The sequence below is a fragment of the Bos mutus genome, chromosome 3 (assembly GCF_027580195.1).
Source record: "Bos mutus isolate GX-2022 chromosome 3, NWIPB_WYAK_1.1, whole genome shotgun sequence".
NCBI classification, from domain to species: Eukaryota; Metazoa; Chordata; class Mammalia; order Artiodactyla; family Bovidae; genus Bos; species Bos mutus.
The window spans coordinates 72,927,670-72,952,350 of NC_091619.1; the positions used below are offsets into that span (position 1 = coordinate 72,927,670).

Here is a 24,681-nt window from a genome sequence, read left to right on the forward strand (position 1 = left end):
CTGAGACACTAGGGAAGCTCTTATTGGAAGAGGGTATATATATTATATTAAAGTTTAAGCTTTTTCCTAACTTTACTAGAACTCCTTATAAAGAAAGCATCAACCTCTGATCCGGTTACTATCTGCTGACTTAAAACATTGGTTGAATTTGGTTCTCCTCACCTCTCCTCACAGCTGTAAATTAACCAGTTTATGATAAAACTTGTTCTTCAACATTGGAGAGAAGAGTTTTATTTTGTCTGTGCCACATGGCTTGTGGGATCTTATTGCCCTGCCCAGAAATTGAACCCAGGGCCACAGCAGTGAAAGTGCCAAGTCCTAACCACTGGAGCTCCAGGAACCTCTCAAGAAGAGTATTTTTAAGCTTGATTTTCATTTTGTTGCTGTTTGATACTTTTAGGTTTTAGGCACTGGGTTGTACACTAAATTTTATGCAACCACTACAGGAATGGAGCATGGGGGATAAAGAAATGCAACTGAATTTCTTTGAGATTAATCCCTTTCCTTGTGAGAGGATTAAACTCTTATAGAAATTGTCCAGAGCTAGTGTCTTTAGATCTCCTCAACACGTTTTACTGAGTATTTACCATATGATTGATGTGGTCAATAAATTGAAAGCAATCTGAGAATCTTCTGTAGATTTGGAACTACAGAAGAAATTAAAATTAATTAATTTTTAATTAATCTGATCAATTTGCAGTAATGGAGACTTTTCAGATTTTAAATGTTTTAGAAAGTAATCAGGCAAAGAAAGTGCTTTTGAGGGGAAATCTTTCAATGGATAGATTATATTAGATCATAGAAATAATTCAGTCTCACTAGAGTTATTAAAATATTATAAATGAGAAATTAAATTAATAGTTACAAAGTGTTCATATTTCCTCATAGAGGAAGAATCACAGGCAATGATTTGAAAGCCTCACATCTACTGTCCCCTTCAGTTGAAAATAAAAGCAAAACAGTAACAGCATTCTGACAAGGCTTCCCTGGTGGCTCAGAGGTTAAAGCGTCTGCCTGCAATGAAGGAGACCTGGGTTCGATCCCTGGGTCAGGAAGATCCCCTGGAGAAGGAAATGGCAACCCACTCCAGTATTCTTGCCTGGAGAATCCCATGGACGGAGGAACCTGGTGGGCTACAGTCCATGGAGTTGCCAAGAGTTGGACACAACTGAGTGACTTCACTAATTGAAAAATATCTAGTACCCTGTGCTTTCCAAAAATATGGTGGAAAAGTGTACACGCTGGTGAGAAAGGAGAGGAAAACGAATTTTGAATTTAAACTGTCTTATGAATGATAAGGTTGTTAACTTTTCATTGAAAGAGCTTATGGAGGAGACGTAAAACCAGAGAGAAAAAGAGAGGCCAAGATGAATCAGACAGCGATTTGAGGCTTTTAAAAATATCATATGTTTCTCATGATTTTGCATTTTCATGCTTTTTGTCTTAAGATACATTAATAACTTATTAAAATTCAGTAAACACTTGGTCCTACTAAGTCACAAATATTTAAATTCTACTTAATCAATGATTATCTTCAACATCATTTCAAAAAGGAAATGCAGCAGTTATTTACACACAAACATTTTAAACTGGAATTCCCCTTTTATATAGGGCTGCTTGATACACATTCCTTATATGGGAATATCTGTTCCAATCACTCAATCAAACAAATTCTTGTTTATGGACACTGGGATTTTTTCCCTTCCATCCTAATATAATATGTACAGTAAGAATAATTCTTCCTCTTGGTCCAAACTCTTCTTCTTCTTCAAAAAGAAAAAGAAGAAGGGCATAATGGATGGTAGGAAACAAAAAGAGTGGGAGAAGTGGAGGAAAATAAGGGATTAAAGGCTACGGAAATCTCCAGAGTAGGGGCATACACGTTTTTTCAGAAATAGGTTTTTTTGATCAGAAACTGATGTGTGGGTTACCTTTATAAGAGTGGCACATTGCAAAGGTCTGCACCAGCATGTGATTCAGAAGTAAGTCAAGTGCCTGTGGAGGTTTTACTTATATGTAATTTCTGTCTTTCTTCATCACCCAAAGTTTTATGATGTCGCTTAATGCAGTTAAATTTGATGAGGTCAAAAGCAGACAGTTTCAATATCATCAAATTATAATTACTAATTGTTTAGAAGCTGAGAGTATTAAAACACTGATGGCAGAGGGCAGATTATGCAGCCCAGGGTACATTTTTTAATAAAAATGTCAAGTGTTCTTCAGTGGGATCAGACAGGCCAAATGTGAGCATGAGCAGCATGGTGGATATCTGGCAATGGTTAAGGTTAGAGTCGGGGGAGGAGGTGAAACTTTACCCATGGTTTGGCAAACGGGGGTGAGCATGAGAGGAGGACCCGATCCCTCTGCCATGGCTAACTGATGTTCTCACAAGATATCTCTTTTCTCTGGTCTTTTAGTTCTACAATCCTATCAGTGAAATACTTTACGTATATGATGGATTAAATATAAAGATGTCAATTTACTGCCCTCCTGTTGAATCAGTATTTGCTACTATGAGAAAACATTTTCTCAAATAAGTGATTTACAACTTTTGGAAACAAATTGTTAAAAATTACCTGTGTAGATACAATAGTGAACAAAACAAAAAGTAAAAAACAAAGAACTTCCTTTTCAAAAGGATACTTAAATTTATTTCTTCTTATTCGTAGGATTTGTCAATCACTTCAGGGAATTCTTTTTTCTCCTTGCTGAGAAAGTTTCTAACTGGTTTCATAGTTAGCTAGCTTATTAAAGCACAGTAAAATCGCAAAATTTTAAAAATCTTTTTTGATACAGTACAGTGTTTTACTAATTAAAATTGTCAATAAGAAATTCACTTCTTACCTTGTCAGAAGGTTTAAATGGATTTCCTTGTCCACTAATTCCACCACTGATACTAAATCCAAGGCCAGGATTCTTTTCTATTCTCACACAAAACTATGTAAAAAAAGATAAAAAAAAGTAATCAAATACATATAAAGCTAAATATCTTCAAATAATTGTATCCTACTAGAAAAGATTCACATTTCACTTAAGTTCTCAGGGTTAGCTTGGGACACAAAAGACAGTATAAACTCTGACAAAATAGTATTTCTCTGGTGGTGATGTTCAGTTGCTAAGTCATGTCTGACTCTTTGTGGGCCAATGAACTGCAGCACATCAGGCTCTTCTGTCCTCCACTATCTCTTGGAGTTTGCTCAAATTCATGTCCATTGTGTTGGTGATACTGTCTAACCATCTCATCCTCTGTTGTCCCCTTCTCCTTTTGCCTTCAATCTTTCCCAGCATCAGGGTCCTTTACAGGCAGTTGGCTCTTCACATCAGGTGGCCAAAGTATTGGAGTTTCAGCTTCAGCAACAGTGTTTCTATAGGCATCAACTATGATAGGAGTTAACTTAAAATTACCTGAGCAAGCAGACATGAGTAAGCATTCATTACCATGTGCAGGACTAAATTTTGATTAGCAGTTTGTAAAACTTAAAAATCTTTTAACAATAACAATTGCATTATTTTAATTATCTACTTTAAATGCACATATATTCTGACTAATTAGAAAGAGCTGTGTGACTAAGTGAAAGAAATTTTGCAAATGTAGAGTGAGGGAAAAGATGGCTATGTAATTTAAATTAGTTGCTATTGTTTTCTAGGAGAGTGGAACAATTCATCTCCTGGGTAGATAATTCTATTGTTTAGATACAGCAGGGCTTTAATTTGAGAAAGGGGTGAAGTTTTAGCCACAGTTTGAGTGAAGGCGAAAGAAAAGAGAAAAGAAAGACTCTGGAAACAGTTCAGGGTTTTGACAGCAGCTCCTGAAGAGACAGTTAACAGGTCTTAAAGGAAAGAGGAAAAGACTGAAAAAAGAAGGAGATAGAAAATATGGAGGAATTGTTTGTGATAGAGAAGAGTCAGTAAATATTTAGGACTGTGAAGGCTAATATTCTAGTATTCTGTGCTCTGCTACCTCCCGAAGCCCCACATCATAAATGAGATCTGTTAAACCTCAGAGCCCTATGCTTTCCAATGAAATGATGGCATTAGAAGTAGGTCCAGCTTGGGGTAAGGAGGTAGTAAAGCTAACAGCCATTATAAAAGTTGATGCAAAGATGCAGATCAAGAATTCAGTGGAAGCTACATCAGTGCCAACACTGAGCTAGAGCAGGGGTCCCCAACCTCCGGGATCTAATGCTTGATGATCTGAGGTGTAACTGATCGATAATAATGGAAATAAGAAGACAATAAAAGTAATGCACTTAAATCATGCTTAAGTCATCTTGCCCTCCCTCTGCCCTGTCTATGGAAAAACTGGCTTCCACAAAACCGGTTCCTGGTGTCAAAAAGATTGAGGACCACTGCCCCAGAGAAACTATAAAAAACCTAGGAATTCTTGATGATTCAGAGCTGGGGATGTGTGTGGGGGTCTGTGAGAAAATGCTAGTTTTCCATCTGAAGTGGGACAGGGTGACCCCAGATGACTGAAAGACTTGGGAACCCCAGAGGTAGCATATAATTTGATTACATAACGGGAAAAAAACTTTTATAACTTTAATGTACTGAACAAGGACTGAAACTAGGATGAAGCAAGTATTACCAGAGATTAGCAGGCAAAAGGTTAATAAAGAGTTAAGAAAAAAAATTAAAAATACATTAGAATATATTTTGTATTTATATAAATACCTACTGGAAGGGCTTCCCTGGTGGCTCAGTGGTGAAGAATCTGCCTTCAGTGCAGGAGACTGCCTGCAATGCAGGTGACACAGGTTTGATTCCTGGCTTGGGAAGATCCCCTGGAGAAGGAAATGGCAACCCACTCCAATATTCTTGCCTGGGAGATCCCATGGACAGAGGAGTCTGGCGGGCTACAGTCCATGGGGTTGCGAAAGAGTAGAAGGCAATGGTACCCAACTCCAGTACTCTTGCCTGGAAAATCCCATGGACAGAGGAGCCTGATAGGCTGCAGTCCATGGGGTCGCAAAGAGTCAGACTTGACTGAGCGACTTCACTTTCACTTTTCACTTTCATGCATTGGAGAGGGAAATGGCAACCCACTCCAGTGTTCTTGCCTGGAGAATCCCAGGGACAGGGGAGCCTGATGGGCTGCCGTCTATGGGGTCACACAAGTCAGACACGACTGAAGCAACTTAGCAGCAGCAGGACACCACTTAGCTATTGAACCACAACCTCCATCATACTGGAAATGTTCTTTAAGATGATTTGAAACATCAGCTTAATGTTTTCTCCGGCAACACTTCTTAGCCTATTAATTTGCTTACGGGCAAATGCAAATGCCCAAAATGTTCTCTACATCTTTATTTTTAAGGTACATTTAATCTTTATCTCTTAGACAGTTCAAGGCAAACTTGAGTCCTATTCTTGACTTAATTAGCATATATCGTGAGTTGATGGGAACTGGATCAATTTGTTCCCATCAAGTCTCATTAAATGGGAACTGGCCATTTAATGAGATTATCCTTAATTCACTGTCATATTCTTTAATAGTAAATACAATGGTTAACTATTATATGCAGCACAAGAACAAAAAACTATCCACTAATGTGATTTTTATGGTGAAGTCATTAATGAACAGTTTCTAAATGATGAGTAACTGCAATTATCATAAGTACTCTATGTTTTATTTTAAAGATACGTTTAATTAAAACTTTTCCTTTAGTTGATCTAGATTTGTTAAAACTAGTTATCATATGGTGGTAGAAACTACGATTTTGAATAGTTTTGTATTTAAATGGCTCACTGTCTATGAACATGAACATAACAGCTTGATGTAGCTTGAAGGAATATTTGAAATTTATCCAACATACCATTTCACCTAGTAGTCCTTTTTTGTTATTTGTCATTAATTAGAAAATGAGAAGAAAGGAACTAAACATGACTTACATATTTTACCTTTATATTTTCCAGTATATCTGTGCATTTCCAATTAAATTATTTAAAACTGGGGTTGTATTTTTCTAATGTGAAAATTTTATATTTTACAATGTAATATGTGGAAGGTATGCACACTTCCGGCTTTCTCCAGACCACTATAAAAACTGAAAGGAAACATATGCAACAGATTTTATTTACAAAGTAAACTGCTGAGAACACTTTTCAGCTATTCTCCTGTAGTGACTGTATCTATTTTATAATATTGTCAATCTGGAAAGAACTAAAAATCTAAGGAAAATAAATTTCATATGTGCCAGGTATATGAAGAACTGCTTCAATATATTTTTTAAATAATAGAAATAATAAAGATGACACTGTGGTTTTATAAATGTGACAAACAGCCATACATTCTGATCTCAAGCCAGACTCCTCTTGGGCATGCTATGCTATGGTTAATAGATTGTGTTGCGGCTGTTGTGTCCCATAAAGCATGTCAGAGACAGTACTCATCTCACATATAAGGAGTTCCACCTGTCTGGTAAGGCCCAAAGGGGCCATGAAATGTAAGAGCAGAGAATACTTCAAGGAGCAGTCTGAAAGTAAAGAAGTTTAGCCAAGAGGAAATGCGGTGTTCTAGCAAAAGGTCAGATCTAGGAGGCTAATAAATAGCTTATTTAGTGAAAATCAGCTTTTCTATTTTCTATCAAGTTACTGATATCAATGAGTGAAATTTTTGACTTAAGATATTGGCAACAGTTTGGCAATAAATGGTGCATTTGCTTCTTGTGGAGTCTGCTTCTATCATTTGACTACTTGGTAATTCTGGTTTATATTGATCTTGTTCCAGTTAAAATACTGGGTCATGGAGAAGCCAGTGACAAAATGGATTATTATGTAGCAGTGAGGCTCTGTGAATTATAATCTATAATCTCTGGAATTCAGTGATCTGATTTGGTCTTGCAGTGCTCTAAAGCCTAGTAACAAGAATAAAGGAAATTGTTGCACCTTGTGTGTTTATATATATGAACAACATGTGTGTGTACATGCACATGCATGGATGTGTGTGAGGTGTAATTCAAGATTAGAGAGTTGCGTTACAGAAAGATACCTGGTGATGCTGTAGTTAACTTGCTTACTGTGCTTTGTTCTGGAGACCATTCCCTTTGCTAGCAGTGTGTATTTATGAAGCTTTCAGTGGATACCTGCTGTTTTTGCTGCTCAAGAGCCATTCATTCTTTGTCTGGCAGCTATCATCTCCAATTCTCTTTGAAAACCACTCACTTCTCTATTTTTAGTCTCTATGCTTTCAGTGAATAATGTTATCTAGACCTAAAACAAAGCACTGTATCTCCTAAAAATATCATTTATTATAGGATGGGCAGGTAACCTGATCAAATAGGAGGAATGAGAAGCCTACTGGGATTTTCAGGAAAGAGAATCTTGCTCTATCTTGCTAGTTTTAAGTCTGAGAGGGTTTGAAGTTCTTGAGCTATTTTTCTACCAATAAAGAAATAAAAAAAGAGTGGCTAGGCCCTTCACTGTACAGCAGAAACTGGGCATTCTTTCTTGATTGGCTCCTCTTCTGTTCATGACCTTTAAATGATAGAGTGATTCAGTGCTCAGACTTTGACCCTCTTCTCTTTTGTATCCATACACACTTGGATGGCATCATCAACTGAACGGACAAGAGTCAGCAAACTTCAGGAGATAGTGAAGAACAGGGAAGCCTGGAGTGCTGCAGTCCATGGGGTTGCAGAGTCAGACACAACTGAGTGACTGAACAACAACACACACTCATATGGTTTCATTCAGCTCCAGGATGGATGACTCCAAATTTTACATATCTCTAGCCCTGGCCTCTTCTCTGTACTTCAGATGTTTATATTCAGTTACCCACTTGTGGATATCTCAATCTGAATGTCCAGTGAATTTCTGAAACTTGTTGTTTAGTTGTTAAGTCGTGTCTGACTCTTTTTCAATCCCATGGACTGTAGGGCACCAGGCTCTTCTGTCTTTGGTGGTTTAGTCGTTAAGTCATGTCTGACTCTTGTGACCCCATGGACTGTAGCCTGCCAGGGCTCCTTTATCCATGGGATTCTCCAAGCAAGCATGCTAGAGTGGATTGCCATTTCCTTTTCCAGGGGCTCTTCCTGACCCAGGAATCAAGCCCAGGTCTCCTGCACTGCAGGCAGTTTCTTTACTGACTGAGCTACAAGGATTCTAAAATTTAGCATGGTCAAAAGAAACATTGTAAAGCAACTATACCCCCAAAAAAGAACAAAGAAATCTGGGTCAGAGAACCCACTCTTGAGTGAAACATCTTAATGGAAAAAAAAAGGAAAGGTTAGTGTGGAAAGAGGAAAACAGTAGAACAGTGACAGCCAAGTGAAGAAATTTAAAGAAAGAGGTCAAGCCACATGCTGAGAGATGGTGATGGGGATCTGACTATGGGACTTGACAGAAGTAGAGAGAATGCTTCGTGGTACTGCAATTAAGCTTGAAATTAAATTTGCTGCTACTTTTATTTTAGTACCTGGTATTATGGGTTATTATATAACAGGGCTTGTGTGATAAAGAATTCTAAACAATTATATAAAATCTACATAAAACTCTGCATTTCCAGAATTTCTAAGAAGCCTATGTAATAGATTCAAGAAAGTATAATAATTAGAAGATATATAAATATTTAAGAACAATTACTATTTTTGATCCTTCTATTTTCATTTTTTTTTTCTGTTGTGAATTAGAGATGCAAGTCCAACTAAATTGCTCATTAACTCTTTTGAAGAAACATCCTAATAGAAAGATTGATGAATAGGGGCTTTCCTGGTGGCTCAGGGATAAAGAATCCAACTGCCAGTTCAGGAGACATTGATTCCTGATCCGGGAGGATACTGCATGTCTCAGAGAAATTAAGCCCGGGCACCACAACTATTGAGCTCCTGCTCTAGAGCCCAGGAACCACAACTCCTGAGCCCACGTGCAGCAACTACTGAAGCCTGTGCTCTGCAGCAAGAGAAACCACTGCAACGAGAAACCTGCGCACTGCAGCTGGAGAGTAGCCCCTGCTCCTCACAGCTTAGAGAAAAACCCACGCAGCAATGAAGACCCAGCACAGCCAAAAATAGATAAATAAATAAAAGTATTTTTTTAAAAAAGAGAAATTGATGAATAAAATCCTTCTAGTAGCATTTTCTAGATTTTCAGGAAAAAAATTGCCAACTCTGTATGTTTCTAGAAAATAGAAACTCATTTTTTTTAGTATGTAAATGAATTTAAAAGGTTATTCACTTCATTTCCTTCATTTTGCACTTACGGAAACCAAGACCACACATATACTTAGTGGAACACTGAGAGAGGCCTTCTGATTCCTACTACAGTGTTTCCTGAATGCCACTATCTATAATAACTGCATAAAATTCTTAAGTCAATTTGTAGAATTGGTTGTGATGAGTTAGACATTATTTGTGTCGCACTATGATTTGTAATTTCAGAATTGCAGTACTAACGTTGCTGCTGCTGCTGCTAAGTCGCTTCAGTCGTGTCCGACTCTGTGAGACTCCATAGACGGCAGCCCACCAGGTTCCCCCGTCCCTGGGATTCTCCAGGCAAGAACACTGGAGTGGTTACTGAAGAATAAAATTCTATGAGGAAAATAGGAATTAATAGCTGTATTTTAAGTGGAACAGGATGAGGTATGGGATGTCCCTGAAATCATTGGAGTAAATAATATACATTAAAACCATCTTAATATCTGTTTTCTATCATTTTTATTTAATTATTGCCTTTTAATTTAAAAATTCATAAATAAAACCCCAAAATATTTCCAAGTTTTTCTTCTTATATTAAACTATTAAGCATTCAGAATAATGGTTTTTTCTTTAGTTGGTCCCGACTGATGAAAGCCTCACTTGGAAACCCTGTGAGCCCGTCAGGCAGCTGATCAGAGTATCTAAAGAAATGTCTGAAATCATGTCTTAGCCAATTGCTTCATGAATTATTATATGTTCCACATATTATTAAGTATTAAAAATGATTTCTTCTGGGGTACACTACAGCATCTCCTTCAGGGAGGGTTTCTGAGCTTTGTTTTTTTTGTCCTTGAATATGATGGATGGGAACTGCTTTGTATAACTCATAGAGCTTATTCTAATATAATTCTAATGTAATGTTACAAGTCCTCTTTCAGGCACAAACTTTAGTTTGAATGTATACTCCTGGTACGAGACAGCTCTGCAGCTCTGGCCATCCTGATGTATTAGGTTCATTAGCAGGTATATCCTCTTTCTTGTCTGGGGCAGACAGAAACTCTAGAGTGTAGTTTTTTATATTTTTATTCTTCCAGTGTGAGCTTACTCTTGATCCCTGTGTTTGGCCATAATGTGGTACACTCATGAAATTGGATTTTAATTCTAGCTCTGCTTCTTCAAATCTTAGGCTTCTAGTCAATAAAACAGGCACTGCTCTATCCATCACATTATTGGTTGATGAAATCAGTTAATATATGAAAGGATTTTGAAACATTTGAAGCACCAGGCTGTTTTTCTTTCCTATTTATGCTTTGGAGTCTATGTGTTCTGTATATACAAATATGCTTTGCCTTAGAAGGAAATGCAACCCACTCCAGTAGTCTTGCTTGGAGAATTCCACGGATAGAGCAGCCTGGCAGGCTATAGTCCATGGGGTCGCAAAGAGTCGGACATAACTGTGTGACTAACACTTCACCTATACATTTGCAAAAGAGAAAAAGTTTATTTCAGTTTCTTTTAAAAATACTCAACAAGTTATGTATGAATTGTGTATGCTTCGAAATAGTGTTAATAACAATATGTTATTCAGCTGGTAAATTGTTGAGCTGTAGAATATCTCAAGTATCACTTCTCAGCCTTAGCTACACAATAGAATCACCTGGGGAGTTTCAAAAATTCCCATCACTCAGCTCACATTCAGACTAATGAAATCAGTTTCTTTGGGAATGAGGCCGGGACATTAGTGTTTTTCAAAGCTCCTGAACAACCTCCCTCCAGAAGTATGGAGGTTCTTCAAAAAAGTGCTGTCTTTGTGACCTCATGGACTGTAGTCTACCAGGTTCCTCTGTCCATGGGATTCTCCAGGCAAGAATACTGGAGTGGGTTGCTATTCCCTTCTCCAGGGGATCTTCCCAATCCAGGGATCAAACCCAGGTTTCCAGCATTACAGGCAGATTCTTTTACCATCTGAGCCACCAGGGAAGCCTAGAACTATCATATGATCTAGCAATTCCACTCCGGGGCCTATATCCAGGAAAAATGAAAACACTAATTCAGAAAGACACATGAACTGCTATCTTCACAGAAACACTATTTACCATATCCAAGACTTGGAAATGACCCAAGTGCCCATCAACAGACAAATGGATAAAGAAGATGTAGTATATATACACAATGTAAAAGGCCATATAAAAGGATAGAATTTTGCTATTTGCAACAAAATGAATGGGCTTAGAGGGCATTATGCTAAACGAAATAAGTGAGATAGATAAATACTGTAGGATATCACTGACATGCGGAATCTAAAAAATAATACAAATGAATATATATGCAACACAAAAACAGACTCATAGACATAGGAAACAAACTTGTGGTTACCAAAGGGAAGAGGCGAGGGGGTAAAGATAAATTAGGGGTGTGGGATTGACAGAAACAAACCATCATGTATAAAATAAATAAACAACAAGGACACATTATATAGTATGGGAAATTATAGCCAATATCTTACAATAACTTATAATGAAAAATAATCTGCAAAAATACTGAATCACTATGCTGTATACCTGAGACTAAAATAATATTGTTAATCAACTATACTTCAATAAAAAAGTTGAGAAGATTCTAAAGTACAGCTGAGGTTGAGAAAAACTGATATAAAGTATTATTATTTTACTGAGAAGAAGAGGATAAGGTAAATAGCCACTTGCACTGGGAAACAAAGGGAGGAGCTGAGAAAATGGATATGATGGCTAAGAGTTTTCATGTGGAATGGGAAGGAGTGAAGTCTTCACTCTGTTTTTCTTCACTCATTGTTTAATACAATTCTATGATTCTCTATTATATTTGTCAATAATCAAAATAGTTTATGCATTATAATCCCTTTTTTTAATTATTGTTTGTTGAAACAATTGCTTTACTATGTTGTGTAGTTTCTACTGTACAGCAAAGTGGATCAGCCATGCGTATACATATATCCCTTTCCTTTGGGATTTCCTTCCCATTCACATCATTACAATGCATTATATAGAGTTCCCTGTGCTGTAGAGTTGTTCTCGTTAGCTCTTTATTTTATACATAGTATCAATAGTACATATATATCAATCCCAATCTCCCAATTCCTTCCATCTTTCTTTTCCCTCTTGATATCTATTTATTTATTCTCTACCTCTGTCTCTATCTCTTCTTTGAAAATAAGGTCGTCTATATCATTTTTATAGATTCCAACCTAAATATCCACCAACAGAGGAATGGATAAAGATGTGTTACATATATACAATGGAATATTTATTACTCAGCCATAAAAAAGAGCAAAACTGGGTCATTTATATAATCCCTTTTCTAAGTAGAGTTCCCTGATAATGCACTTCAAGTGACATGCACACGAGTTTGTTGAAGGTAATTTGTTAAAAAAGATATCCATTATTATACATCAGATTTCTAGTTTACAGAAGCTAATACCTTGAATCTGGATAGTACTTTATGCTTTAAAAAATCACTTTTGATACTGTAGATTTGGCAGGAGCTGAATGCATGTAGGACGTGGCTCCTTGGGCTGATTCCTCACTTCTAAGTGAATACAAGCCCTGGGATGCAGATAACAGGACAGATGCTGAGGCATCAGGTGTGTGTGGGGCCTTTCTCTGGAAGCCAGATAATAATTTCTCATTAGCAAGAACAAGTGAGGAAGACTGCGGTTCCACCGGAAACCTATTGACTATGATAACTGAGGTCCGTCCTCCCTGCTCAGAGTGAGGCCCGAGACCACACTGGCGCCTTCCTGCCCCAGCCCAAGAAATTGTACACAGTGATGACATTAAAACTACTGAACTGTAGGCACCAGCCAACCATGAGAGAAGCCCAGAAGCCCAGCTCTTCTGATTAGAAGAGGCTCCGGAAGTGAACAGTGGCACCGCCTTGCCAGGTGCACATGTGAAGCACACCCTGTGCCGCGAGTAACTGTATGTCGTTGAATCTCACCGCTGTCTTAGTTAGGAACTTGTGGACTCTGTCCTACGTGCTTTTAATATATGTCAAATTTATGTTAAAAAAAAATCACTTTCATATATTTTATGTTAATTATAGAGTTGAAAACAGACTTTCTACTTAATTTCTATGAAAAATTAATATGTAAAAATAAGTGTATTAAATTAGAATTCTTAGATATTTTGCCTTGTCTTATTGTGAAGGGTAGTTTGAAACTTGAGATAGTTTCATCATTCAGGAGGAAAATCAAAGTTTACTAAGTGCTTCTTTAAGGTTAAAAAAAGTTAAGTGTGCTGGCTAGCTACAAAGTGACATTCATTTAAATCCATTCAATATCATTGGTAGCAGAATTTATTATGTATTTTCAGGGGTATATGGAACTCACTTTAATCATATTAGAAACTCATTAGCTCTTTAGGCCACACTAAGGGATACAGAGGTAAATTTTTATTGATAATAAACCTTCCATTTGTTGAGTATTTTTGCTTTTTAAAGCATTGGACATGTTCATGTAAGTTCCAGTCAGTACCTATTCCATCTACATAAAGTAACAGGCAAATTTGGCCTTGGAGTACAGAATGAAGCAGGGCAAAAGCTAATAGAGTTCTGCCAAGAGAACGCACTGGTCATAGCAAAGACCCTCTTCCAACAACACAGGAAAAGACTCTACACATGGACATCACCAGATGGTCGACACCGAAATCAGATTGATTATATTCTTTGCAACCAAAGATGGAGAAGCTCTATATAGTCAGCAAAAACAAGACTGGGAGCTGACTGTGGCTCAGATCATGAACTTCTTATCCAAATTCAGACTGAAATTGAAGGAAGTGGAGAAAACCACTAGACCATTCAGGTATGACCTAAATCAAATCCCTTATGACAATACAGTGGAAGTGAGAAATAGACTTAAGGGACTAAATCTGATGGACAGAGTGCCTGATGAACTATGGATGGAGGTTCGTGACATTGTACAAGGGACAGGAATCATGACCATCTCCAAGAAAAAGAAATGCAAAAAAGCAAAATGGCTGTCTAAGGAAGCTGTACAAATAGCTGTGAAAAGAAGGGAAGGTAAAAGCAAAGGAGAAAAGGAAAGATATACCCAATTGAATGCAGAGTTCCAAAGAATAGCAAGGAGAGATAAGAAAGCCTTTCTCAGCGATCAATGCAAAGAAATAGAGGAAAATAACAGAATGGGAAAGACTAGAGATCTCTTCAAGAAAATTAGAGATACCAAGGGAACATTTCATGCAAAGATGGGCTTGAAAAAGGACAGAAATGGTAGGGACCTAACAGAAGCAGAAGATATTAAGAAGAGGTGGCAAGAATACACAGAAGAACTGTACAAAAAAGATCTTAATGACCCAGATAATCACGATGGTGTGATCACTCACCTAGAGCCAGACATACTGGAATGTGAAGTCAAGTGGGCCTTAGGAAGTATTACTATGAACAAAGCTAGTGGAGGTGTTGGAATTCCAGTTGAGCTCTTTCAAATCCTGAAAGATGATGCTGTGAAAGTGCTGCACTCAATATGACAGCAAATATGGAAAACTCAGCAGTGGTCACAGGACTGGAAAAGGTCAGTTTTCATTCCAATCCCAAAGAAAGGCAATGCCAAAGAATGCTCAAAATACCGCACAATTGCACTCATCTCACATGCTAGTAAAGTAATGCTCAAAATTCTCCAAGCCAGGCTTCAGCAATACGTGTACCGTGAACTTCCAGATGTTCAAGCTGGATTTAGAAAAGGCAGAGAAACCAGAGATCAAATTGCCAACATCCACTGGATCATTGAAAAAGCAAGGGAGTTCCAGAAAAACATCTATTTCTGCTTTATTGACTATGCCAAAGCCTTTGCCTGTGTGGATCACAATAAACTGTGGAAAATGCTGAAGGAGATAGGAATACCAGACCACCTGACCTGCTTCTTGAAAAACCTGTATGCAGGTCAGGAAGCAACAGTTAGAACTGGACATGGAACAACAGACTGGTTCCAAATAGGAAAAGGAGTATGTCAAGGCTGTATATTGTCACCCTGCTTATTTAACTTATATGCAGAGTACATTATGAGAAACACTGGGCTGGAGGAAGCAGAAGCTGGAATCAAGATTTCTGGGAGAAATATCAATAACCTCAATATGCTGATGACACCACCCTTATGGCAGAAAGTGAAGAAGAACCTAAGAACCTCTTGGTGAAAGTGAAAGTGGAGAGTGAAAAAGTTGGCTTAAACTTTTTGGCTTCAACATTCAGAAAACTAGGATCATGGCATCCTCCCATCACTTCATGGCAACAGATGGGGAAAGAGTGGAAACAATGTCAGACTTTATTTTTTGGGGCTCCTAAATCACTGCAGATGGTGATTGCAGCCATGAAATTAAAAGACGCTTACTCCTTGGAAGGAAAGTTATGACCAACCTAGATAGCATATTCAAAAGCAGAGACATTACTTTGCCAACAAAGGTCCATCTAGTCAAGGCTATGATTTTTCCAGTGGTCATGTATGGATGCGAGAGCTGGACTATTAATAAAGCTGAGTGCAGAAGAATTGATGCTTTTGAACTGTGGTATTGGAGAAGACTCTTGAGAGTCCCTTGGACTGCAAGGAGATCCAACCAGTCCATCCTAAAGGAGATCAGTCCTGGGTGTTCATTGGAAGGACAAATGTTGAAGCTGAAACTCCAATACTTTGGCCACCTGATGTGAAGAACTGACTCACTGGAAAAGACCCTGATGCTGAGAAAGATTGAGGGCTGGAGGAGAAGGGGACGACAGAGGATGAGATGGCTGGATGGCATCACCAACTCAATTGACGTGGGTTTGGGTGGACTCCAGGAGTTGCTGATGGAGAGGGAGGCCTGGCATGCTGCGATTCATGGGGTCGCAAAGAGCTGGACACAACTATGTGACTGAACTGAACTTAAAGCAGTTCTAAAACTCTGAACTGTAGTTGAAACAGGTTCTATTAATATTATTTGATGGAAGGGGACACTGAGGCCACAGCAAGTATCTGATTCATATGGTTAATTTAATAGTAAAACTGGCACACAGAGCTTGGGTTCTGGGTTAGACAGCCCTAGGTTAAAATTTCAGCTTGACCACTTATACCTCTTACAAATTATTTTCTTTGTGCCCTGGTCTTCATTTATAAAAAGTAGTAAGATTATTGTGAGGACTAAGTGCAAGAGTATATGTAATCAGGACAAGCTATATAATTAGTGTGGCCTGATGCAAAATGAAAACATGAGACTCCTTGTTTAATGATTATTAAGAATTACAAGTTAGTGACAGCAGAGCATTAAACCAAGTGCAGGGCCCATCCAAGTGCAGGACTTGGTGCAGCTCTACAGATCACACATCCTGAAGCCAGGCCTGTGTGCAAGGTACCTGGTATATATAGCACAGATACACTATATGTAATATAAATGGCATGCTGCTGCTGCTGCTAAGTCGCTTCAGTCGTGTCTGACTCTGTGCGACCCCACAGACGGCAGCCCACTAGGCTCTTCTGTTCCTGGGATTCTCCAGGCAAGAATACTGTAGGCACTTAATATATGGCAACTGTTGTCCCTTCTTTTCCTATTTTCATTCAGACTTCTCTTCCCTGAATTAAAAAAAAAATGTAGATTCATTGTAATTGGTTGTGTCATTTATACCTATAGCATTCCAATAAGTGATTACTTTTAAAAAAGTTTTTATTTATTCATTTATTTATGGCTGTGCTGGGTCTACGTTGTTTTGTGTGGGCTTCCTCTAGTTGTGGCTAGCAGGGTCATTCTTCACTGCAGCGGCTTCTCTTGGGCAGCACCGGCTCTAGGTGTGTGGGCCTCAGGATTTGTGGCTCACGGGCTTAGTTGCTCTGCAGCATGAGCAATCTTCCCAGACCAGGGATCGAACCCATGTCCCCTGCATTGGCAGGTGGATGATTATTAAGAATTAGAATCTTAATGAAGAATTATAATTAAGCATTATCCACTGCTACACCAGGGATATCCCAAGTGATTATTTTGTAAAAGTAAAAATCTCCAACCTAGCATATCTATTGGTACTATTTTTATGATGTCTCCTTGCACTTAAAAATTATGAATGACTTAGGTTTTTTCTATACAGTACTTGATCAAATTTTACACTGTTGCTGTAATCACTTAAGAAAACTGTTTTACTGGTCTTTTTAATGCACCACTAGAAATGTATTATGAAGATACAGTATTTTGATTTATATGTCTAAAACCCATGTTAGAAATTGTCAGTTACTTCCTGGGTCTTTGCACTTCAATCACTGCTCTATAATTTTCATGTGAAACTATACAGAATCTTAAATGTTTTAAATATTCTCCTCCATTTTTTCTTGCTAAATACGGAAAACGTCTTGCTTTTAATGCATACGCACATATATTAGAGAGGTCTGAGTTTTCAAAAGAAAAATGACTTAGGAATGTAAAGAATACATAAAGTATTCTTATTATGAGAGTGAATTATATAATCTCCTCAGCCTCTTTTTGTTTGTTTTCTACCTGTATAGGGAGGTTGGTACTGATAATCATTAAGCAGCATCTAGTATTTTAATCCTTAAAATCTTATATTTCTATTTTTTTGTTTCCAATTTCTTTAGTGCCAAACTTATTTTGCATGTGCCTGTGTATGTGTAAAATTGAATCATTTGACTGTCCCCAAAACTTTTTGAGTGTTGTTGGTGGGTGGTAATGTTCTCATTTTATAAGGAGAAAAACAGAACCTCATGAAAAAGTTAAAGACTTGGCCAGAATCACACACTTTAGTAAAAGGTACCGTTAAACTCAAACTCCAAATTCTGAGACCTATTCCTAGTATTCTAGCATTCTTTGAATGCTATAGCGCAGGAGTCCCCAGCCCCCGGGCCATGGATTGGTGCTGGCCCGTGGCCCACTGGGAACTGGGCTGCACAGCAGGAGGTGAGTGGCAGATGAACGAGTGAAGCTTCATCTGTATTTTCAACCACTCCCCGTTGCTCACGTTTCCACCTGAGCTCCGTCTTCTGTCAGATCAGCTTTGGCATTAGATTCTCACAGGAGTGTGAAGTCTACTGTGCTCAAATCATCCCCAAACCATCCCCCCACCCAGGTCTGTGGAAAAATTGTCTTCCATGAAACCAATCCCTGGTGCCAAAAAGATTGGGGACCCCTTGTAGAGCTGAATGAAGAAGTGGAGAGGTTAGAAAAAGGCAGATATGAAAAAAACAGTGTAGTAGTTGGTGATGTGCTGGAAAATGTTTAAGAGCTGGCTGAGAGAAGGTCAGGGCCCTGGTTTGTAGTGTTTGCTGATTTCCCTAGTGTAATTATCCTCACAATTTCAATTTATCAGTGTGATGTCACTGAAGGTGGAGTTGGGAAGAGATGCACATTGTAATGAGCCAGGATGACTATGTGTCAGCCTGCCACTGCTCCTGCTGCCAAGTCACTTCAGTCGTGTCCGACTCTGTGTGACCCCATGGACTGCAGCCTACCAGGCTTCTCCGTCCATGGGATTCTCCAGGCAAGAACACTGGAGTGGGTTGCTGGTAGTGGATAATTATTAGTCTGCATCATAAAAAATGTTTTGAGAAACTGTCTCTGGATTTGTAACTCAGGGAAAGGGGGGGCATCGTTTGGGGACTAGTACTATTTGTTTAAAGTCTCCTTAGACTTCCTCATGTTCATTCCAAAGTTTTTATCTCAGCATTCCAAACCATTTCAGCCTGAAACCAAGGCAGAAAAAAACCTGGGAATTTAAAAAGTAATTACATTTAAGTACTTTCCTTAATGTAAACATTGAATGTTTAAGTTTTCACCTCCCAAATTGAAAGACATCTCATGTTTTTAGAGCTGCAAAACACTTTCAATGACTATAAATGCATTCTTTATGATGTTTTAAATTTAATAACTATGTGAATTAAAACAGTAATCCTCTCATTAAGTCAAGCTATACAATTTATGTATGTTTGGAGTAATAACGCTAAAAGGCCTTTAAATTTAGAATGTTCAGAATAACTGCATGCTAATACTAACCCTTGGAGAAGGAGATGGTAATCCACTCCAGTATTCTTGCCTGAAAAACCCCATGGACAAAGGAGCCTGGTGGTCCATGGGGTCGCAAAAGAGTCAGACAGGACTTAGCAATTAAACAACAAATAACAATACTAACCCTATCACTAAAAGTAGGTGAAACAGAAGGCATTGATCTCAGTGGATTTAAATGTGCTGACTGTGGGAGAAAGAACTTTTGTAATAACTTATTTTATTAATTATGCCTGCTAACAACAGGAATAATTAAATCAGAGAATTAGATTGAAGTTATAGTATTTGTAGTGAAGAGGATATGAACAATTTTTAACCTAAGATGCCTGTGGTAAAGCATAATTTAAAACTTTATTAACTTTTAAAAATCTCTAGAGAATTAGAAAACCTCAACTCATTACCTGATTAAAGATATCTGTCTGCTTTATTTTACCTTAAATCTAACACTTGGCCTAGATCAAGGCAAGATAGGAAGAAAATTATCATAAAAAACCCATGATTCTGAGAATGATTAATATATAATCTCAGGTTCAAGAAGGGTATTAGGAAACACAGGAGATTTCTAGAGCAGCTGGGATCCAAATAATAAATGACTGTTAATAGCATAAAGGAAAAAGCTGGAGAATGAAGATAATCTTATTTGATATGTTTAGAAAATGAGAAGGGTGATTTGTGAAGCTTTGAGTAAGCAATAATAAAGTGAAACCTTTACAAACCATATTAAGGGGTTAGTGAAGTCAGTAGGAGCTTTGCCTTATTATCTGCAGAATGAAATAAGGGAAATTAATTTTCTGAGAGTATTAAGATCTTGTTGTCTTACTTTCTAAGCTTAATATGACTCAAAAGATGAGAGCCTATTCAATGTTCAAGGAAGAAAATAAGATTTTACAATGGAAAACCAAATCCTAATTTTAGGTAGGTCAGAAGAGCAGCAATTTTTTTTTTTTTTTTTACTACATGGTATTTATCAATAGCTTTTGGAGCATTTCGGGAATGTTTCCCTCATAACTGCTTTATCATTTTGATCATAGCAAAGATTTATCTCTGTGTTATTCAACAATTACAAGACAAAATCTAAAAAAAAAATTCCCATAAATAGAAAGGAATATACAGTTTACTTTATACACTGTTAATTTCACCAAAGCCTTGGTTAATACACCTAATTCACTGAAGCACTTTGTAACATTCAAAAGCTGTGCTGAAAAGCTAAATCAGAGTTGAGAGTAGGTAGAAGAAGGTGCAGGATAAACCAGAAAAACTATCCCAATTCATCAATTTTTCTCTATGTGAAATGGGCATTTTAACCAACCATCAATTACTATATGTTGTAGATCTTAACCACTGAAAATGACAGTAAAATCGCTACAAAGAGGGCTTCAATCCATTCAACATGGTGACGCATGAACGTGTCTCAAGCTACATTAATGAGGAAAGGCAAACCACGGACTGCTGGGACTTACCCAAACATTTCCTAGAAATTCATCAGTTATAAGAAGTCCTCTCACCTGCTCTGGATATCCATCCATACTCCTTTGCCCTTTAGTTTGAATTAAGCACCGTCCGGGCTGAGGTCCCCGAGTGGCCTGTGAAGAGGGGATCTGAATGGGCAATGGCGACTGAAATTGCTGGATGGTCACTTTGTTTACGTTTCCCTCGTACGGCTGCTGCTCCCGACTACGATGCTGAAGGCTTTGGGAGCCCATCAAGGTCTGGATGTGGCTGCCTGCCTGTGGAGAAGATAATCTGTCAGAAGATTTGTGGTGTTGAAAGATGTCATTAAAGTAGGGGGGAAAAAAGATCACAGAGTCAGTAAAGTGGCATCATTTGGGCTTTCAGCCACGGCAGGAAAGGATAATGAAAAACCAGTAAGGGTCTGCCTTCTGTGGTCTGTGAAAATGTTAATATCAGAGCAAGGTCACATTAAATACATTCGTAGTCATCTGATGGCTTATCAAAGGTGATTTTAACCCCCATTATTAAGGGAACAAAGTTCAGTCTGAAAAATTTCAAGAAGAAAAAGTCACAACTTAAAAAATAAAGAGGTGAACCATCTGGCATTTCATTTTGAATAATGGCAGGGAGAGAAATGTAATATGTGAAACACTGGGGGAAATGATAGAAACTAATTCCTAATTCTGAAGCAAAAGAATTGAATTCCATATTTGTCTTTATGCCACACATATGTATAGGAAGCTTGTTTTGGTGAGTATAATCGATATTTATTAATTTTTTCTATTATTAGAACAAGAATACTTTTTTTGGAATCTTTAAATTCCATTAAAATTAATCACTTGGATTTCTTGTGTCTAGCCTGTAGAGGCACTAGTTGTGCAAGTGAAGTGAAAGTCGCTCAGTCCTGTCGATTCTTTGTAAGTCCATGGACCAAATAGTCCATGGAATTCTCCAGGCCAGAATACTGGAGTGGGTAGCTGTTCTCTTCTCCAGGGGATCTTCCCAACCCAGGGACTGAACCAAGGTCTCTCGCATTGCAGGCGGATTCTTTACCAGCTGAGCCATAGGGGAAGCCCAGTTATGCAAAGGTCTTTAAAATGCATGCAGATCTTGACATGAGCTTTCAGAGATTCATCAGTACCCCATTTAAAGCAACAGCGATCATTTATCAATCCATGTGTGGTTGCTTCCCTGGTAGCTCAGCTGGTAAAGAATCCACCTGCAATTCAAGAGACCCCAGTTCGATTCCTGGGTTGGAAAGATCCACTGGAGAAGGGATAGGTTACCTACTCCAGTATTCTTGGGCTTCCCTGGTAGCTTAGCTGGTAAAGAATCTGCCTGAAAAATGCGGGAGTCCTGTTTCGATCCCTGGGTTGGGAAGATCCCCTGGAGATAGGAATGGCTACCCACTCCAGTATTCTGGCCTGGAGAATACCAAGGCCTGTATAGGCCTTGGGGTCTCAAAGAGTTGGGAGACTGAGCAACTTTAACAAGCGTAGTTACTAGAGGAGAAAGGGCATGGGAAAGTTTGGTCTCCAATCTTTACATGAAACAATATCTAATCCAGTTTTTGTTCACTCCATTTTCTCACCTTCACTCTAGCATGGGTTTCTTGAGTCATTCTACTTGACATCTTTCCTTCCAAGAAGGCAGTTCTGTTTGTGAGTTGATAACCAGAACATGCCTTTTATTGATTGATTGATTGATTTGGCTGTACCAGGCATCTTGTGGGGACCTTAGTTCCCCAACCAGGGATCGAACCCATGCCCCCTGCAATGGAAGGGCAGAGTCCTAACCACTGGACCATCAGCAAAGTCCCCTACAACATGCCTTTTAAAATTAAGTATGGTTTAATGTGGAGGTCTAACTTGGGAAATGAATGCTCATCCTTAATACTTTTGAAACTATATTTTAATGTTGTGCTTGGTACTACACCATCATTATGAAAGGATCTGAGGGATTACTTTCTGAATTCATTATCTTTCTTATTGATGTTTTAAGGGTAGGCAATTTGGAATTTAAAAGTAAGAATTTAAAACTAAGAATTTATTAGTTATAAAAGTTTGTGAATTTTCCTGACTAATCAAGATTTTTGATTACTATGAAAAAGTCAGATTGGAGGAACAAGGAAAATTTATTTAACAAGTATTCAAGGAAAAGATGACTTCATTAAAGTTCTTAAAGAAGAGCAACATAAGGGATATAAGGAGATGACAGTGATCATTGGAAAATCATTTGGAGAGGGAAGGCATGCTGTTTGATTTCAAACAACAGGTATTTCAGCTAAGAAAATATTAAAAATTACTATTTGGCAATATGCAAGGCAAAGTAAAAAATCATTTGATTACATTTTAGGTATCCAACTGATTGTCTTCTCATGTACAATTTTTTTTTACATTCAAAAATAGTAAAGATATTTCAGTCACGAGAAATTGGAGAAAAAGATGCAAAAAGAAGTTTCAGGCACAATATCAAACACAGCACAATATCAAAACAGTTATCATACCAATACTGTCTAATGTAACCAGGGATCACAAAACCATGACATCATAAGCACAACTAAGATAAACTCATAATAGGCAAATGTGTATTTCTCTAATATATCTAGTCCCTTCTCAGAAATCTAAATGAAAGATGTCACAACTTTCTCAGCCATTCTAGAAGACTGAACACACTTTTGGTCAAGTATTTCATTTTTGCAAATTCCATTCTCTCATACCTCCATGGAATTTCATGTTCTCTTGTTAGGTAGGAGAGGAAAACCATGATAAGCCCAGGATCATGTTTTGAGCTACTGTACTCTGAATGAACTCACTGGCCTGCTGAGTTACTTGGAGAAAATGGTTTCCTGGCCTTAGAGGAGCTGGGGGTATAGGCTGACTAAGACTGATTGGCTTGACTAGTAAACAATCAATTGACTTTATATCCGCTTCTTGTCTCCATTGATGTAGTATTCATGGGTCTTCAGTTAGTGCTTGAGCCAGTGGGAAAGAGGAAGACTGGCTGTTTAATTGAAAGTGACAGACAAGAAAAGAATTTTTATACCCCCCAAAATTTAGAGGGGATCCAGAACATAGCTCGAGTCCCATGAGCATAATTCACGTAAGATAATCAATAATGATTGCTTAGCCACAATTTCATTGATTAGAATATTCTGATAATGGTCTACTCAAGGGTAAAAAACTGTATGCTATAGTTTTAAAACATATTATATTATAGCCTTCTGATTGGAAAGTTTGAGCTTTAATTATGCTTTGATTTGAAGCCTTTGAGGGCAAGCACCATATCATACTTAACATCTTTAATAACTGGCACTGTAACTTCTAACAATGGCTATCATCCAAACACTAGGTGCCAGACAATGTGCTAAAACTTACATTATACATATTATCTCCTTTAACCCTTACAATAGTATTAAGGGATTAATTATTATTAGTTGTTATTATTTAATTTTACTGAGGAGGAAACTATGGCTTGGAGAGGTTAAGTAACTGTCCCAAGTAATTTGCACAACTGGGAAACTGGCTGGACCAGGATTTGAACCAAGGCTGTCTGACAATCAGAGTGCATGTTCTTAAATGCAAAATTATAGTGCAACAACATTTTCCCCCAAATTGTCTCTCTCCCTCCAATAGTTGAACTATGAAATGAAAAGGAACCACAAAAAGGAACTAAAGTATCAGGTTGTTGAGGAAGGGTATATCAAATTTCTTTAGCAGTCCTTTAATTTGCTAAAGAGCCATTTCTACTTTTTGAATTAGGTCTATTATCTAATTTTAGATCCTATGTATGTGACTTAGAACTTTATACTTAAGCAAATAGGAGGATGCTCTGTGTATTTAGCAATCTTCTCATGATTGTAAAATAATAATGCTTATGTTCTCAGATGGCTTGGCAAAACATAAATTGGGCATGGAAGGAACATTCTATAAAATGATTCTGCTCACATCAGCAGCAGTTCTTTCACCCTCTACTGGGGCTACAGGGTGCAATAAATGGGGATGGGTAATGACAGCTATAGAAAGCAAAGAATTAACACTAATTTTATGTGAAGTTAACCAAACATAAATGACACA

At 37.9% G+C, this 24,681-nt stretch overlaps 1 protein-coding gene across 3 annotated transcripts in view; it reads right to left on the reverse strand.

The window, feature by feature from the left end:
• LRRC7 (leucine rich repeat containing 7) overlaps positions 1-24,681 on the reverse strand; it is a 478,825-nt gene that overhangs the window by 33,901 nt on the left and 420,243 nt on the right. For all 3 annotated transcript variants that reach the window (XM_070364524.1, XM_005898157.2, XM_070364529.1), the window contains 2 exons: positions 20,659-20,880; positions 2,845-2,937 (listed from right to left, as the gene is read on the reverse strand). In XM_070364524.1, coding sequence (XP_070220625.1) covers positions 2,845-2,937; positions 20,659-20,880 — 315 coding nt within the window. The remainder of the gene's footprint in view (positions 1-2,844; positions 2,938-20,658; positions 20,881-24,681) is intronic.